Raw genomic sequence first — 18,739 nt, forward strand, 5'->3', positions numbered from 1 at the left:
GCGAGGCCCACCCCACCGGGTCGAAGGACTGCCGCAACCGACTTAAGAAAATTGAAAACCAGCAAGCCAGGCTCGCCACCACCACCGACAACCGCAGCAACGGCAGCAGATGCAATAACAGGAGTCACAGCCATGCGCGGTATACGGCCACTTTGGTTCAGCTCGGAAGGGGAGACATCGCAGCAGCAAGGTAAGCTGGAATGCAGTTGCTTCCGACAATGCTCAGCATTTGGGTAATAATACAGTAAAAGCTTGTTAATTCGAACCGCAAGGGGACGCCATCTCAGTTCGAATTAAACGAAGTTCGAACTAACGAAAGCAATGAAGAAAAACAGGACACCGCGACCAGGAAGCAGCAGGGCATGGCGCCTTTCACGGAAGCGGTGCAGCCACCCATCTGAAGCTGCGAAGTCGTCGTAGCCCAGCCGCAGGGCGAAGTCCGCTGCCTTCGCCAATATGACGGGGCCACTCGTGACAAGACTCCGGCGTCCATTTCCCGTAAGATGTCGCATTTATCCTTCAGTGTTTTGGCGCAGTATTTACCGCGGGCGCACGCCATTCTGAAACCGCACGTCAGCACGGCGAAGCACACCACCGAGGCCTAACTTTTCAAGCGATCTGCACAACAAAGGTCGTAAGCGCGCCGAAAACCAGAAAACTCGAGGCTGCCGAAAGCAGCCGAGACCACCGCGAGTTCAGGACAAAGACGTTGACGAAGGCTCCTCCTATTCGTTCAATTCTCGAGCGCTAGCGGCGCTGCGATGTACTGGAATCGCTGTATTTTTTGTGCTGGTTGCGCCATCCATCGGTTAACAACTGCAGCTATACGACAAGATTATTGGGCCTCTGAGATCGGCGGCTCAAAACCGGAAACTGCAGTTCTCGGAGGTAGAGAGAGGGCGTAGCTGTTGCCACAGCTGTCACCCCTTGCCCTCCAGCCTCTGCGCCGGGTGCTGGCACCGGTTTTACCCGCTTTTTCCTTCTCTCCCCATTTTGGAGGCAACTCAGCTGCTGCAGCCTCGCGACAAGGCCTGCTCTGGCCATGTGCCAGGCGGCACACCGCCCAGGCGCGGCGGCGCGTAGTTCGAATTAACCGTGCAGAACCAACTCACGTCTGAATTAATGGGCTTTTTTATACATGGATTTCTATGGAGCTTGGCCGGACCAAATCGTACAGTTCGAATTATCCCGAAATTCGAATTACTGAAGTTCGAATTAATGATCTTTTACTGTAACACAAACAACGGAAATAAGTGCGCTCTTCAACAGAAAGACGCGGGTGAAAGAGGCACTCAGGCACGAACTAGAAGTTGCCCGCGTCAAACTAAGTGAGCTAGAACGCAGAATTGAGGAGCTCACGAACACGGTCCGAGAGCAGCAGCGAGAATTGAAGTCTCTTAGCCCTTCGTGACTGAACATGCCACAAATAGAGTCATTGCCACAAATGAGCAAAAAGGATAGTTCGAATCTCAAGCAAGAAATACAACACCAAATGCAGCAGATGATGCAGCAAATGACGCAGCAGATGATGCAACGATTACAGCAGATGCAAACAATTCTAGGAACAGCTCATTTAAACCAAGAGCACCATACCCAAGCAAAAACACACTGAAAAACATCAGGAAGAAGGCACAAACCCAAGACACGGATAACCTCAGACAGGATGAGGCGCCAGATGAGCAGGGCAATGATAACGAACTGGAATGTATTCCGAGAAGCATGCGATAGCGATCAACCCGGCATAAGAATGCAAGGGGCATGGGGAAACATGCTAAAGGAGACGCGAGACAGATATATCCAGAAGGTAAACAGAACAGCAGAAACATTCGAGGTGGACAGATGGCTACTTAGACTCTGGGAAGATAGGTGCGGCCTCACAAGGGGCTGCAGGAAGCAAAAGTATGACAGAAAACTCAGGCTCAAGATCACCGAGATCACGGCAAAAGCCAAAGAATATGCCGCACACACACAATCGTAGGGATGTGGTTACAGTCAAACCAGCACTGTTCCCACACCCTTACGCTATTAAAGGCATAAAAACTCCAAGTCGTACGCATGATCACGCGAGTCTTGAACAGACGACATGGCTTGCAAGAAGACACACTCAAGCTAGTCAGAAGTCTGGTTGTCAGCCATATGACATACGGCCTCCCGTACCACAGCTACGTCAAGAGAAAAATCCAACAGGCGGATTTGATAATACGCAAGTGCGCGTAAAACTGCGCTCCGCCTACCCCATAACACTTCAACCAAAAATCTCCCAGCCCTGAGACTGCAGAACATATTCACAAAACTGAGAGAAGCACAACTCACAGCCCAAATGTGCAGACTACAGGACACAGCTACAGGCCGAGCGCCCCTCTAGAGATTTGGCTACGTTAAGCAGATATGGGAAAGCTCGAGGACCGAAGGTATCCCTGAGGAGTACCGCAGCACACTTAAAATAGCACCAATCTCAAGGCACATGAATTCCAACCTCCATAAAGGTCGTAGAGAGGCAATGGCCGAATACCTCCAGAAAGCATACGCTCCCCAAGACAATGGTCGGACTAAGGGGAACCAAGAATGCAGTAGCAACGATGGTCGACTCGGCGCTATGAGAGAGAACCAGTGTTTTGTTACAAGACCCACAGTAGTCGAGGCTGAAGAAGTGGCCATTGCTCTAGCAGCAGTAGAGGGCGATCAAATCGGACAGTCACTAACAATACTCTCGGACTCGCAAACGGACTGGCGCAACTACTTGCATGGCAGAATCAGTCACCGAGCACTCCGCATACTCTGCTCAGCAGTCTGTGAAACACAACAACAAACAGGCACAGAACCACATGAAGCGATCACACACAAGATCGTGTGGGTACTGGGACACACAGAGGTGGCAGGGAACCAAGAGGCAGACAGGATATCTTGAGAGTACACCAATTACCGAGGGTCCAACGTCGACAGCCTCAAGGAACCCACGCCTGTACCCTGAGAGTACTCGGCCATTTTAGACAGTTACAGAGGCAGCAGGAAGCGGTACCCCCAGCCACACAAGTCCCTTAGCAGGGAAGAAGCTGTTACATGGAGACAACTAACCCGACACTGTATAAGGACAAATGTCTATGGCGCAATGAGAAACCTACATTATACAACATAACATGGGCATGTTAACCCAAGTGCAAAGCAATGGGAGAAACTGCTGTCCAGCAGCCGCTGCGAAGACCAGCTAGGTCTAGTTCAGCATGCACAAAGGACAGCAGAAGCCAGCAGAGCCCTGGACTGAGGGCAGTGGACCATTATGATAGAGGATGGACGAAGCAGCGGGCGAAAACTTCCGGGAAGACTCCCCTGAAGAATCTGCCCCAACCGCAAAAGAACACTATTACTAGAGCTCAATAAAGTTTTCGCTCACTCACTCACTCTTGAAAAATCACTTTTGAAAGATACCTTCATTTTCGCAACATTTTGAGTGGCTAGTACTGGTCATGTGGACAGGTAGTAGTGTTTTCGCACTGTGATGAGTTAGCACACTTGGCACTGTGCCAAGAATACAGTCTCCGGCAGATACCTGTGTGTCTTGCACCATAGGCACATGAAACTGAAGGTATCTCCAGAAGTAATGATCCATAAGTATGGCACACCTTTTTTTGCGATTTGTTGAATACTCACTATTTTTGGGTGACACCGGTATTTCAGACTGCCGATAATTCTGCAATTTTGGCGGACTCCGTCACGTCTGAATTACCAGTCAGCGTTTGTATTATGCTGCATGGAACATGTCGCCTTCTCAGAGGCAAAGTAAAGAGGACCACTGTCCTCACTGTGCTGGCAGGGTAGCTGTGCGCATGCTGACTATAATGTAATTTGCCTATTGCCGGTTTAAGAAAGCTGTATCGAGATGCTTACAAACTCCACAAGCCATTTTAATACAGCATCACAGGCAATCAATGTGATCTCACTAGTAGTGCACCCCTTATAACATTAAAAAAAATAGACAAATCAGAAACTTACTATTTGGCAGAATCTGTCAGCTGGTACTCGCGGCGCCTATAGTAGCACTCCTGGATGCCTTCATCAGCCCAAAGCTGCTTGATAGCATCCACGTAGGGCTTCTCAAAGGTCGTGACTGTTTCGTAGTCTACGGACATCACCAGGTTTGCGTTTTCCTGCAGAAGAAGACGAGGAAATAGTTCAAATGGAAGATTAAGGGGGTATGCGGCCCTTGAAAATCGAAAAATCGCAAGAAAGTCGATTCTTGCAAAACCATATTTTTGGGTGGTATGTCACAAACTACCTGTTCTGTAATTATCAGCACCTAATTCAACCGTAAAGTACCAAAAAAAAACGCTACTTTTGAGGCTACCACGGCCCACAAAACACGCGCAAATGCCGAAATGAAGTCAAACTTCGCGCGCGCGCCATTCCCGGCCCATGCGGCCTGCCTGCGCCATCTTGGTGTCGTTTTGACCGTGAATTCCTTGTCTCTATGGGCGACTTGCGCTGGAGTTTGAGGTATAGTAGCGGCGCCTGGTGGCGGTGCGGGAAACGACATCTGGGTCATGCCAGCTTGGGTCGTATTGAGCCCTGGCTGTGGCGAAGCACGTTTCTAGGCCGAGTATAGCGTCAATTCGCACTTTTTTATGCCCTGTTGCGAGTGCGAAAAGGCTTGTCACTTCTCACAAACCAGGTCGACCACGCTGCGAGCTCGCCGCAGCCTATACATTAACGAAAACGGACTCTCCGTGTGCCGTGGGACGTAATGCTGGGAGCAGAAGGAATCGGTGATGCTGATCCGGAGAGACCTAGCCCAGCCTCGAAAAGGCATCACCGTCATTACTTCTGTGTGTCGTGGGCTGCCATGAACAAGAAGGCCTGAATCCCAACATCAGATTCTACCGTTTTCCTTCAAGGCCTCACCAAGTAGAGTGTCGGGCGCGCTGCATAGCTGCAGTTCGTCGCACTGAGTAAGCGAAACTTCGTGCCATGCTGACTGCTTCGCCTGGCTTGAAGCTTGCTGGATTACCTGCGTTCGAAATTTCGGTCTTTTGCACCTACAGTACCGACAGCAGACCGACATAGCAGCAGGCATAGCTGGTAATTCACGATTCGAGACCCGGCCACAGCGACAATTAACAATTCGACCAATGCGAAGTGGTGAAGTGTGTGCAAATGAGCACAAATGATCGGGCTCATTCAATGACAATTCACTACTGCTCTACGAGCAGCACACGTTAAGAGAGTTAAATGCACTCATCCTTGATCTCAAGCCAGCACGTTGAGGCAGCGCAGCAAGGCAATATTGATTGCAGCACATCGATGTTCGAGCACTGTCATTAAAAGCTACATCAAGCGAGCAGCGCATGAGCTCGCGCTGCAGCGCGATTCGCATGTCAGTGCCAGCTCACATGCATTGCCTCAGTTTAGCGGCATGCAGTCAACAAAGATTGCAGGAGGCCCGCCGTTTGGCGGCATGTCGAAAGACCGCTGCCGTTGCGGCGCGTACGATCGTGTGCTTGAGCAGTTCCGTACACGTTTCTGCTTATCGCTGCTGTGGATTCATTTATAGCACGCATTTCTCCGCGTTTGCGCGCCTGAATCTAGCAGCTAGCGTGCAAACCTTACCTGTAGTTCCACTTCGTACGCGACTCGCTTCACTTGCAATTGACACCGTGCTGAAACTTCGCCGCCTAATTCTTGAACGGCGTACACGTATTCGGGACTGTATAATTTCTTGCCTTTACGCAGCGTGCCACCCCTGAAAAAATCTTTGGCGCCCGATATACGCAGCAGGCCGTGCTACAACACAACCGAAAGTGGCGGGTCCATATTGTAAACGTGCTTTCCGAAGCAGACGACCAAGCTTGGTACAGCCCATTTTAGGCCAGAGGGCGCTTTTTGGCACCTTTCTCGCAGCGCCCCCTGGGCAATGCAAGAGCCCCATTTTGCCGCCTTGCAAAATGGCATCGTCGGTGTGGTTGAAGCGCTATTGGCGTTTTCCCGCGATGTGATGCGGAGCGCTGATTGGTCGAAGCAGCGCGTTCAAATCCCGCTGGCTAAAGCGCGCCTGCCATTGGCTGCTGCGCCGGCGGTGGCGGCTGCTCCCTTTGATGCCGCGCCGGCCGCACTCGTGTCGTCGTTGCCCCTTGCCCCGTCCACTTCAACATGAGCTTGCGAGCTGCTATCGCCTTGCGCTACCTTTTAGATTATTTCCTGAGCTTTTCTTTTTTTTCTTTCGCTAGTTCTTCGCTGGACGCGATGCCGGCAAAGCCTAAGACAGTGCAGTTGTTCGGTGCACGGGAGCGTGATATGCGTCTTGCATGAGCATCGAACTTCCGATCTTCCACAGCGAGTGCCGATTGCGTAGACGCTTTTCAGCAGTGGAACTGTGCTTTCGGCTGTCCCCAGGCGAAAATCCGACACACTGAGTGTGCCTGGAGCCGCAAGAGCTAATTAGAAGCTCCGCAGGAGCTTTCTAATAAAAAAAACACATGTGTTCAACTTTAAGGCCTGTTTTCTCGGAATAGATTTTTGCGCTAGTAGTGGTGCTGGGGAAGGCGATATCTCAAGAACCGCTCTTCAGATTTGTATCCCGTTTTTTTTATTCTGTTCCTGAATAACTTTGCCAGGGGGTAACAGGCTTCTTTTTCTGAAAGCTGGTGCAGTTAATTTATAATAAGCTATTAATTTGTAATGAATGTGGTCATTACTGGCTACATCAAATTCAAAGTTGTCTGAAAATATTTTGGAGGGGAAATTAAAGAAAATGGCTCTTTAGCCCTTTGGGATATCTATCAAAGGATCATCACAGTGAATTTCAGCTTCCCACGATGTGCTGGCATTTCTCCAAGCTCTTCCTCAGGCATATACATGAATCACCTAGTTAGACCTCAATAACTCTGGAACTAATAAACATATCTGCATGAAACTTTGCAGTTTCGCATAGTTCGGTGGTGTGAACGTACCCTGAAAGTTTCATATGGATATCTTAAAAAATAAAAAAGTTCGGTCTCCAGGGTAGCCTCCCCCCTTAAAGTGTCAGTAAGCAAAAGAGCGAATATTTTCATCAAAACACAAAAGCCAGAGAGTTGCATCAAACCGGCTACAGTTCAGCCTTCACTACACTAAAAATTTACTTTTCTTTAAGTAGATTTTGAATCTGAATTTATTTACAGCAAGCACCAACAAAGGCAATGCTGCGGCCTAACACCAGGCGTAAAGACTCTGGGGTTCTACATGTCAAAACCACAAGCCAATTACGAAGCATGCCAAAGTCTGGGGACTACACATTAATTTTGACCATCAGAGGTCGTTAATATGCACCTAAATCTTAGTGCATGAGTGTTCCTGCATTTCACCCACATTGAAACACAGCCGCCACAACTGGGATCAAGCCTGCAACCTTCAACTGAACTATGCAATGACATAGCCACCGGATTACCGCAGCAGGCAAAACCAGGCATAACTAATTTTTATGAAGCATATCTCAATCTATTACATGCAGTTGACATTGAGTACCTCCACCTTCAATGAGTCTTTCTATATGGTCAAGCACTGAGACGGCTTAGAGTAGCAGACTAATCTTAATGTGTAACTCCTATCAGAAATGAGACCGACCACCTGGAAGCTATTGTCATCAATGGTAATGCAAGGTAACCTTGTAGGCCATGGTAGCAACTACCTATGTATTCGTGTAAGGCCTGGCCTCGTTCAAGGCCCACACCCCACTTTGGATTGTGAGAATTTAAAGGGGAGGGGGAACCTGCTCTTGAAATACGTTACGTGAAAGTTTTTCGTTGGTGTTTGCAAAAAATGCTGTTCTTGTTTAGAGACTACTTAGAGACTATTCACTATAAATTTTTTACTAACTGTATGGGGTCTTTGGGTCTCACAGGAGTACCAACCACCGCCTCTAGCATGCCACTGTGCACGCGCTCAGGCCACAAGGGGCTACTGAGAGACGCATGCAAGAACACAGTATTGCCCTGCCTTAACAGAAACCATTTATTGTCTCCGGTGGCACCCAACACTGCACAAACGCCTGGTCCCCTGGCCGTGCAGGAATCAATGGGGTCCCGCATCGAGGGCAGAAATAGACAGGGGCACCTATAGCATGTCGCTGCGAGCACAGGCTCAAGCTTGGACAAGCCGCTGGGAAAAGTCCTGGCGGCTATGCTACTTGCTACGATGGGCCAACTCACGAGAGCTCAGGCAATCTCCTTCGGCTTGGGCTTCCAATAAATGTGGCTCGGCGTGGTATGACCTCATGGGAGCCCTAGGCACCCATTCTTCAGCTTAGTGTACGGAAAGGATAAAAACAAAGTATGTGCTTCCCGCACGGGCAAAGGCACCGTGTGCGAGTTCAAGTCCTAGTCGCAAAGGTGTTGGCAGACAGGAGGAAGCATGTATGCACCCAGTGACGTTCTGGAGAAAAGAGACGCTCTGCCGCGAGAGTAGCGAACAGCGCACAGTCCTCACTGCAAACCCTTGCGAGTGGAGCACCACCGCTGACAACCGGTTGCAAGTGGGAAGGGGGTGATGCATAGGGATGGCAGAACAGGTGAACGCGCCCACAGAATGGTGCCGGCTTATTCCTCAAGTTTTACAAGTGTCACTCGAATACTGGCATGCTGGTTAATTTCCACAAGCTGGTACTGTGCTACCGACTATGGCATCAAAATCATCACTGTACCCCACCAGATTACACGGCATTGATCAAGCATGCTTCAATGGTATGTTACAGCTGAAAGCCCCTATGCTCCTGAACTGCTTTTGTGGTCATTTAACAAACCGTATCAAATCCCAACTGGCCGCCACTTCAACAGCTTTGGCTGTACTTTATGAAAAAATTACAAGCATGCACCCCCCCCCCCCCCCCCCCCAGCCGCTTGGATCTCCATAGACGACCTTAAGGAGCGCCTCACCAGGTCTGGCCATCTTGAGCTGACAAGCGTAGAGCATACAATGCGCGCCAACGATCATGTTTGCAAAGAATTACATTGCTACACTCTGCGGAAAGGTCTGAAACTTCAATCCGAACGCCATTTTCCCTTTCCCTCGCGGCAAGCGCGCTCCAAACCTGACGGTGACGTACTCGTTTCTGCAGTGTGACGTCGCTCTTAGTGACACGCGACTTCAAGAATTATTCAAGGCGACATCTATTATTTGTGTGATCTGTTGCTTGAATTGAGAAATTGAAGTTTAGAGAAATAATAAAACACACAAACAGAATGTCTGCGCGTTGTTTTAGTTCGCACCGAAGCAAGAGAGTTCCACTTAGTCTGCTTGTTCTCATGGCCATGCAGCCACGTGTGCGAGTACCGAAACTATGCCATTTTCTACCGTGCTCCAGTGCGTGATCATGCTCTGCGATCCGCTTGTTCTACCTAAGTATTTGTGTAGCACTGAATTATACTGCTAGTCATGTGCCCTTGTGCACAGAGCGCAAAATCGTGCACTGCGCGAAATGAGAGAATCAAAACAGCTCGCACGCAATGCCATCAGCAAAAATACGCAGTGCTGAAAAAAAGAAAAAAAAAACGAGGAGAAAAAAATGAAGGCGGGGCCTGTGTCGTTTGCGCCACGCAATCCTTGAGGCCCGGTATGGCAGAACACAGGGAAGGAGTTTCGCTTGCAAAGGCTAGACAGGGGGAGTGGAGAGTGTCTCACTATACAGTGGAGCTCACCTCCTGAAATCATGGGTTTGTGGCACTGAAATATTTATATCTCGGCTATTCATGAGCCAAGTTGAAAATTTTCTGCAGCAGAACGCTCCTTAGAGGGTGCATAACAACATCCAGCGTATAACCAAAATTTGCTATGGGGCCTGGTGGGGGGCTCTTTAGAGTGAAATTTCTGGGTTCATATTCCAAGTAGATAGCAATGGGCGATCACAAGAAGATCCCTACTAGGCGAGAAAAATGGCAAACCTGCATATAAGTGAGCTTGGATCTTGAATGTGTGATGTGCAGTTTCATTCAAGACTCATCAAGAGCTTCAAAGTGACGGAGATTTCAAACTGTATGGATGGCATAGAGGACAACCAGCTTTGGGGAAGGCACGAACGAGGCAAGCTAGTCGAACAAGAACAGAAGTGACGAGGATGACTCAATAGTAGTGTTCACAGTTGGCCTCCAGTGGTTACGTTCATCTGCATAGCAGTCCGAGTGCAGTTTCAAGCTTCAGTCAGTATCCATAGCCTACCTAATGTAAGGCCCACATTGTGCAAAAACTCAGAAAAAAGTGCAGTCGTTTCAAAACTACAATGGCTTTGGAACATATTGACAAAAACCACCCAAAGCAAACCACATCTGTATATTGTCTTTTACCCATTCATTGTATTTAAAGAATAGTGAACAAACTGAAACAAGCCAGCTCTTCAACAAGGGCCCCTCTCCAGGTTTGGTCATTTTAAACAGACAACTGTAATGTATACAATGCATACTGACAATCGCGTCTACGAAGTATTGCACCACTACGTGCCACAAAAACAGCCGAAATTTCAAACCAAACGCCACATGCCCTTTTTCTTAAGGGAGAGTCGAGGTCAGATGCACAGTACATTATGGTAATTTGCACTGCTGAAACACCACTCTCCACAACACGTGACTTCACAAATTGTGGTCAAAAATAGTTTGAATGCACGTGGGCGTGCTGGCTCTGGGCGCTGCTGAGCCATGGCTGAGCGTCAGCAGACGACAGTTGGTTTCGCCTGGAAGTGCGTCATCCATATGAAAATTTAAAACAATGTTTTCACTTACTTCAGCTTTACTTCAGCCCGTTTAGTTAACTATGTCAATTAATATCCACGGTAACAGTAGGAAGAAGTGCACTGATACAAGCACCCTTCTTGATTTATGTCAGCGATCAGCCAATAGCAGCTGCCTAAGGGAATGTGCTTTATGACGAAATAAAGAACACGGGAGAGAGTGAGAAAACGGCTTCTAGTGAAACGAGAGCGGTTGAGAAAAAGTAACCTCGCACTCCGCTTGTGAGCCCCACGCATCACGCATGAATGCAAAATTTGGCTGAGCCGTTCACAGCAGCGTGTACCATCCACTGAATGTTTTTCGCAAAACCCGAGGGGTGGTTCAGGGCCCCTTGAAGCAATTGACAATATCCCAAATCAACAAATTTTCGGTGATACCAAAGGCGCTCATGTTAAAACACTTCAGTCTGGCAGAAACCATCTTCAACACAGTACAAGTCGGCTATTGAATTGAAATGTGTGAAACAATTGCATAGCTCACGTTGTTAGCTTAACAGCCATGAGTGAAGACATTCAGGATTCCGTGTTTGCTCCATTGCCCATGCTTTGGGAAGCAAGGTAGGGTGAGTTAAGTCCTACATGTTGTCGTCTACTTTTCTCTGCCGTGTGAATGCTAACTGTGAAGTGACCCAGAGTACATCGTACTGCACATGACTTGATTCATCCGCGATCACAGCTGTAGTGTGAAACCAAAAATCCACCTAACTGAGGTGCACAAATACAACAGTGCCTTGTACCGAGATTGTTTACATATAAAGAAATGTCCGAAATGGCTCCCACTAGCACCAGAAACATCACCTGACTTCTCTTCCTTGCTCCAATAATGTATAAACCCCCAACAGCTTTCATTGATCTTAATACCTCACCTGATTCTCTGGATCGCGGAAAGGGATCCTCAGCATTTCCCTTGCCTTGACCATGCTCTGCATGGCCATGAAGATATTTTGATAAACAAGCTTGATGAAGCCCTTTTTATCATTATCATCCTTATAGCCGTCGCCATGGATAATCCGCATCTGCTTGATGAAGGTGCTTTTTCCCGACTCGCCTGTGCCTGCACACAAAACAGGAATGTCAACACACAAGCACACACTTACCAATGAAAAATTATGCAGGCATTCCAAACAGTGATTACTGATCTATGGAACACACACATACGCAAAATACACTTCTCTGCATAAAAGAAATCACACTATACTCAATTTCATACTTAGTAGACAATGTTGCATAAGTTATGCAAGTAGTGTAATCATATAAACCTACCAATCCAGGCATTAAATGTTGAATGGTTGAGGTTAGTGACTCTTATGGAATAAACTTTACAGTATGTACTAAAATGTTCCACTTATGGCAAGCCATGCGATGTCTTTATGCTGCTTTTGCTTGCAATGTATGACACACTTATGTTTTGGTTGCAAACGTAGGCAGTGCACTGAGGAAACTACGCATGAAGCATTATCACACAAACCCATCCTCAGCGTATTTCATGACTCATCAGTTTAGGTATACGGAATCTTCCATCTATTAATACGTAGTAGGCTCCTGTTTAGATGAATTTAGTTAAGCAAAATTTTCAGATAAGAGGAACAATGTGCGAACATTTCATCAGTTTCCCATAGACCAAACAAAAAAAAGATATCTGCTTAACACAAACACTAATTTGGTTAAGCTGGACTTCAGCAGCTGCCACTAATGCCTGGTACTCAGCCCTGCAAGAGGTCTGGATAGGCAAACTTGAAGAAGGTGACTCAACTAATTAGATGAGAAGCAGATGGTATTTATGTAGGCAAACAGCTACATCAGCATCAACGATGACGTGGAAAACTGCATGGCCGACAACATTAACAATCCTTGAGGAGGCCCTTGATGTGCATCTGGAGGCTGGCACCTAGGCGGGGACAGTGCTCAGGAGCCATAAGAACAGCTAAACACAAGAACAGCTTCACAGGAAACAGCTATTCATGCCCTGAATACTTTGGTGCATTCTTTTCAATAGGGGAGCAACGAATTTTTAAGCAAACTAAATAGTGAAATGTTAGCATTGCTTATGGCGTATTCACACGATGGACGGCTCCGCGAAAATCAGTTCCCCAGACGGTTAATCCGCCGCTCGTCCGGCTGCAAATTGCATCCAGACGACGGACGGGGTGAGCAGACGATTACGCCGGAAAAATAAACATGGCGGCACTGCCTGAAGCGGCTGCCGTCCGCCTCGAACCTATCAACTCGTCGTCAATTTCTGCGTGGCACGTAAGTTTCAAAGTTATGCTTGTATTTGCTTTACATTTGTGTCCAGAAGCTTCGACAGCAAAACATCTGTGATGCTTGGGCACAATTTACAAAAGTTGTACTCAGATTCTCAGCGTGTAGGCTTAGAGTGGCTGTATTGGTTGAACATAGCCTCAAAGATTTTGCGGCTGCCTAAGCAGATCTCAGTGGCTGTAAGTTACAAATGTTTGCTTATTTCTACTCTCTCTAAATAGCACCATCAGTGTAATGAAGACTGGATATTTGTTTTTCACTCTGAATGAACATGGAAATTGAAAGGAAACAACAGGTGGCCGCAATGGTTGTTATTTTGTCCGAATTGGAAGATGACGAGCACTTGTTTATTCGAAAGAGGTATTGTTGGCATAAGGACTATACCGCCAAGATGCATAATAATAATAATAATATTTGGGGTTTTACGTGCCAAAACCACTTTCTGATTATGAGGCACGCCGTAGTGAAGGACTCCGGAAATTTTGACCACCTGGGGTTCTTTAACGTGCACCTAAATCTAAGCACACGGGTGTTTTTCGCATTTCGCCCCCATCGAAATGCGGCCGCCGTGGCCGGGATTCGATCCCGCGACCTCGTGCTCAGCAGCCCAGCCAAGATGCATCTGGGTATGCAAAACCACTTCTACCGAGAGATGTTGGTCAGTGAAATTGAGGAATACCGGAGGCTGCTTCGAGTGACAAGAGAGCAGCTTCTTCAGTTGCTGTCGCGTGTCATCGTGCAGGAAGGCAGGACACCGTGATGCAGCGAGCAGTACCAGCGAAACAACGCCACTTCAGGCAAGGCTCTCGCGTCTATGCATTGTTGGCAGACTTATAGAGCATCATAGGCTAAATCCACAGCATTCGACCGGCAGAATCCGGATGCGAAAAATAGCTCGGCATTTTCTGTCCGTGGGGGTCGCGGACGACGCGCAGACGGCATGATTCCGTGACATGTAGTCACGTGATGCACCGTCCGTCGCAGGTAAGACATATTTAGCCCGTCGTGTGGATCCACCATTACTGTGCACAAATTTGCATGGTGGGACAAGCAACAATTACTCCGTAACATCAGAGTGCATAAGCAATACTTTTTATCATGCAAATTTAAGAAATATATCCTTTTACAACTTGTCTTGATTTTAATGCTGTTTCGCATACTATTTTGTATACTATATTTGGCCACACCAGGATTAGCATGTTTCTAGTTCAGTGTAGCAATTTTGTTAAATATAAACTTCCGATAAGACAAACTGATTTTACTCGTCCCTTTGAGTTCGTCATAACAGAAACCTATAGTCATATATTACAGTTTCAATGCATCAAATTAGTGTCACATCGTCATGTATTGTCTTTCTTAACATATCTGATACACTATACTTAGGTTGCGAGTGCCAGCAGTGAGGTTTCGTCCTAGCTTCTGAAACAGTGCCAGATGCCAACTGTGAAATGGAGCAGACATTTGTGTTGTACATTGCCAGTCATTTCATGCCTGCTCTTGTTAGAGCATGAAGAAGATTTGCTGGGCAATCCTGATACTCTGTGCAAACTCTTCAGCTTATGCACAGTGTGCTATGAAAGATGGTTGATATGACCCTTGTCATACCCCATAAACTGTGATCAACTACTGGGAAATTTGGCAGTGGGCCCTGTAAGGGTTGGCGTCAGACACCACGGGCGACAGGTCGTTCCCCCTACCTTCTACCAGGCCAGACACCACAGGCGACACGTCGTTCCCCCTACCTTCTAATAGGCCGGACACCACGGGCGACACGTCGTTCCCCCTACCTTCTTTCTAATAGGCTGGACACCACGGGCGACACGTCATTCCCCCTACCTTCTAATAGGCCGGACACCACGGGCGACAGGTCTTTCACCCGACCTTCTCCCAGGATTCGTGAAAAGAGGGCCGACTTCTCCTGCGAGGGCCAACGTCAGTCAGCTTGCGCAAAAAGGGCCTTCTACCAGGATTCGTCGAAAAGAGGGTTGACTTCTCCTGCGAGGGCCAACGTCAGTCAGCTTGTGCACAAAGGGCCTTCTACCAGGATTCGTCGAAAAGAGGGTTAACTTCTCCTTTCCTTGCTCGGTAATGCAGGAGGAGGGGCCCTCTCTCTGTGCCCGTCACGTGACATCGACGGAAGCAAGATCCCGCCCACGATTGTAGAGAGCCTATTTAGGGGCGCCGAAATGTACTTAGGATATACTTCATGCTCTTCTCATTTTCTTTCAACTACGTTTGAATAAACCGTGCAAGTTTCGCACTAGCAAATCGTTTCGCCCTTGCTCGGTCGCCATGGTCTACCGGATGCCTGCAGCCCGCCGACAACGCTACGCTACCCAATAAGTAATGTCGGTCGAGCTTCGATAGGCAGGCGCCGCTACTTCACGGCAGCAGTACGGTACGCTACCCTGGAGTACGCAACAAACTGGTTGCTAGCGGTGGGATCGCCTCAAAACGCAACAGCCCTCTCAGTGATGCCGTTTTTGTGTCACTGGGCTGGCATTAAAGCAAAAATACAAGAGGATATGGTTGAATGCAGGAAACAACTGACATAAGCACATTTCATGTTCTTTAACATACAATACAGCACAAATTGTGTACTTCCGGATTTCCTAAAAGCATACATATATTGTATTATATAGGTTAGCCAGGCTTATATACGACAATTATTGATGCTGAAGTCAAAGGAACTTGAGATGTCAGTGTCCCAAGCAAATGTGAAACCTAGTTTACAGAGAGAGAAGAAAAAACAATATGCAATGCTAAGCATTAACAACAAGCACTTGAAGCCTACCAATTGATGTTTCAAATCATTATACAGCCTTTCATGATTCTTCACAATTTCACACCCACTTGCAAATTTCCAGTGCAAGATGACGTTTCACAACCACAGCAATGCATAAAACACTTCCCAGTACCCTCTATGAACTGCCTGTAAACTGGTAACATACATTATAAGCTTGCTTTGATTGCATGCAGTATTGCAATTGTGATTTTAAGCGTTTAAAATTCCTGCTTTTGATGGCTGGCCATAGGACGCTTTAATATGCCACCCTCGGCCTTTCTATTGAAACCTTGCAAGCCATCTAGAGTACCATGTTTCTGCTAATAAAGACTGTTATTATTATTAGGTATAATGTCATATTCATGAATGTCTACTATTTCACACTTATCATCAAAAGGAAATGGGGAAACCCGTAGGAACATTGAAACAGAGAATAGCACACTTTTTCCTTAGTACCATGCTATTGTTTTCAGGATGTCTTATCTGTGTAGAATATTAAAAAAGAGCAACTGAATTTGACAGTGCCTAAGAAGGAAAAACTCCTAATCGCCTTTGTTTTATGTGCAATATGCAGATCTGGCACTTTCTTTTTCTGTAGTTGAAAATGTCAGCTAACACCACATGTAAAAAATTAGAAAACAGGCTTAACCAATGTGCATTGAACTTGCAAAAAATCCCATAATGTGAACTGCCAAACACGGTAATTAATGCCTTCACTGGGTCGTCACTGGCTAACTTTTCCAAGAGCTATGGCTGCTATCGTTTGACGTGATCACAGCTGCAAACAGGATGCGACCAATCGGCAAAATAATTAAGCATGACCACGCTATTTTATAGATATGCGATAATGCCTAGAAAGACAAAAGCTATATTCCAGCCATGCAGTTAAACATTTATGGGCAGATGTGGACATTTACGAACTGTTCCTTTTTAACTTGAACGTGACATGCCTGTGCGCTTCCGTGTCGCGACGACCACAGCGCCACTTGAAGTAGGCCAGGCCAAGCGAAACGTTTTGACAGCCTTTACTACGCCCCTACGAACACGCGCCCGCAGGAAACGATAAAAAGAAGCGAACACGCTTGCAGAACCCTTTCAGGTTGCGCTTTCGCGGTCTTGTCCACAACCTCTGACCTCAAGGTTCAACGCTGCGTCCTTTACGCCTTGTTTTCTTTTTCGCGACCACGTCCGGCTGGCTCGCGTTGTGCAAACGGCGCTGTTTACGAGATCGTGCCTTGCCAAGACGCCGCCTGCCCCACCACGCCTACTTCAGTGGCCGGCCTCCGGCTCGTGCGCTTTTTTCTAAACACACACACAAAAATAATATCGTAGCTCCCACGTGCGCCGCCCGGAGCAAGGAAGGGATTTCAGCCCCAAAATAGCGACGCCCCGTTGAAATACACGCAAACCGATTTCGCTGGTAGCTTCACTGCTTTTTAACTGACCAACTGGGTGCGAGTTCCTGCTATTCCATACACGCCGAAGTTCACGGAACTGCAGCAGATCGCACGCTAGCAAATGCATTCCAAGGTGTAACCACTGGGCCTATCTTCGATTGCTTCGGGCCAGCGGTACCGAACAATCGCGCAATGTGCAAGCGGTAAAAGAACAGTGACAAACCGTAATGAGCTGTAAACGAATCGCATGGGAGGTGTGAACGCTGTGCGCAGTTTCTTGGACGCGCTCTCAAACTTGCCACAGCAATCGGACGCGTACAGCACTCCTGACCTGCGTCTGTGTCGCTCAAAACAAACAAGCAGCGCCGGAATAAAACAAATCGGTTCATTCTAGCGATTGCTGCAGCCGGCCCAGCGTTTCTAGTACTATAAGGCGCTAGCACACCGGTGTACGAGCATGCTGTACCTAGTAGATTTCCACTACACTCTTCACGTGCATGGTGCTGCTTCACACGGCTGCGCCCTAGACGTGGTGCGATCGGTGTGAAAGTTTGAGCAGATATTCAGAGCTTGAGGCGCCGTAATAGGCTTAGTACCGGCCAGCGTTTAGGCCTAAATCAACATGGCCGCCCCATACACAGAGCCTGTCATGTAATTTCAGAGTTCAGTTTATCCGTGCGCAGCATGCAATCCGTGCTACTTACCGAGCAGAAGGAGCTTGAGCTCCCGCCGGGCATCACGCTTATCCTTTCGTAGTTGTCGCTCGATCTCTTGATTGATTCTTCTCTGTTCTTTCGCTTCTTCACTAATGCAACACGCCATCATGATCGCGAACTCCTCTGAACACCCGTCGTCCAATTTGTCACTCCGACGACTCCGTGGTGCCACAGTCACAACAGGCGTTCGCCGTACAATCCACAAAGTGATCCAGCCTTTCGGAGAAATGAGGAAAACCGAAAAAAAAAACAAACCCTAGTTCTGAACACCTCGTCACAGATACCCAATCAAGCCTCACGCCGTACTCTCAAGCTTCCTTTACTCCTCTGGGTGTGGTGATAGCCGAGAAATTTGCGCGAGTCCCCCCGTTGTCCGTCACGCAACTAACTCCTTTGCTGCATGCTGATCTCTTCGGCCGACACAAAAAGTGGCCGCATAAATGAATTAGTTGGCGATGCAGGCTTATGCAAGAAGAAGTACCTGCTTAAAGGCTTCCTAATCCAATTTCTAACGTAAGAAAGCACATCATCACAGGGAGTTCGCGCAACTCTGCGAACAGCCGCCACCAGAATGCGGCGCAAAGCATCATGGGACAGAAGTCGTGCCTAAGAGTCACGTGACTTTACCACGTGAGTGCTACTGTGTGTACGTCGGCTGATTGGGCCTGTTGAAAAATGAGTAATCCATTTACATAGTGCAAAAATCCTTTTTTTATTTTTTGTGATCGCGTGGTCCGAACTATCCTGTTATTGTTATTGCTCCTATGCGCAGCCTCGAAGCACATATGTTCCTACAAAAACAATTCTAAGCCGGCCTGTGTTGATCCCCTTCGCG

General features: G+C 47.7%; 1 protein-coding gene across 3 annotated transcripts in view; it reads right to left on the reverse strand.

The window, feature by feature from the left end:
• The window catches only part of LOC135899971 (guanine nucleotide-binding protein G(q) subunit alpha), a 79,876-nt gene extending 61,386 nt beyond the window's left edge, over positions 1-18,490 (reverse strand). Inside the window, exons 1-3 of one of the 3 annotated variants that reach the window (XR_010563755.2) lie at positions 17,893-18,490; positions 11,611-11,798; positions 3,991-4,145 (exon numbers count right to left, since the gene is read on the reverse strand). Coding sequence is in view for 2 of the 3 variants with exons in the window: in XM_065429382.2 (XP_065285454.1) it covers positions 3,991-4,145; positions 11,611-11,798; positions 17,893-18,013 (464 nt within the window). In the remaining variant the exon portion in view is untranslated. The remainder of the gene's footprint in view (positions 1-3,990; positions 4,146-11,610; positions 11,799-17,892) is intronic. The other 2 variants (XM_065429382.2, XM_065429381.2) reach the window with 2 other exon arrangements.
• Between the last annotated feature and the right edge of the window lie 249 nt (positions 18,491-18,739).

The sequence above is a fragment of the Dermacentor albipictus genome, chromosome 4, assembly GCF_038994185.2.
Source record: "Dermacentor albipictus isolate Rhodes 1998 colony chromosome 4, USDA_Dalb.pri_finalv2, whole genome shotgun sequence".
In the NCBI taxonomy this organism is placed as follows: domain Eukaryota; kingdom Metazoa; phylum Arthropoda; class Arachnida; order Ixodida; family Ixodidae; genus Dermacentor; species Dermacentor albipictus.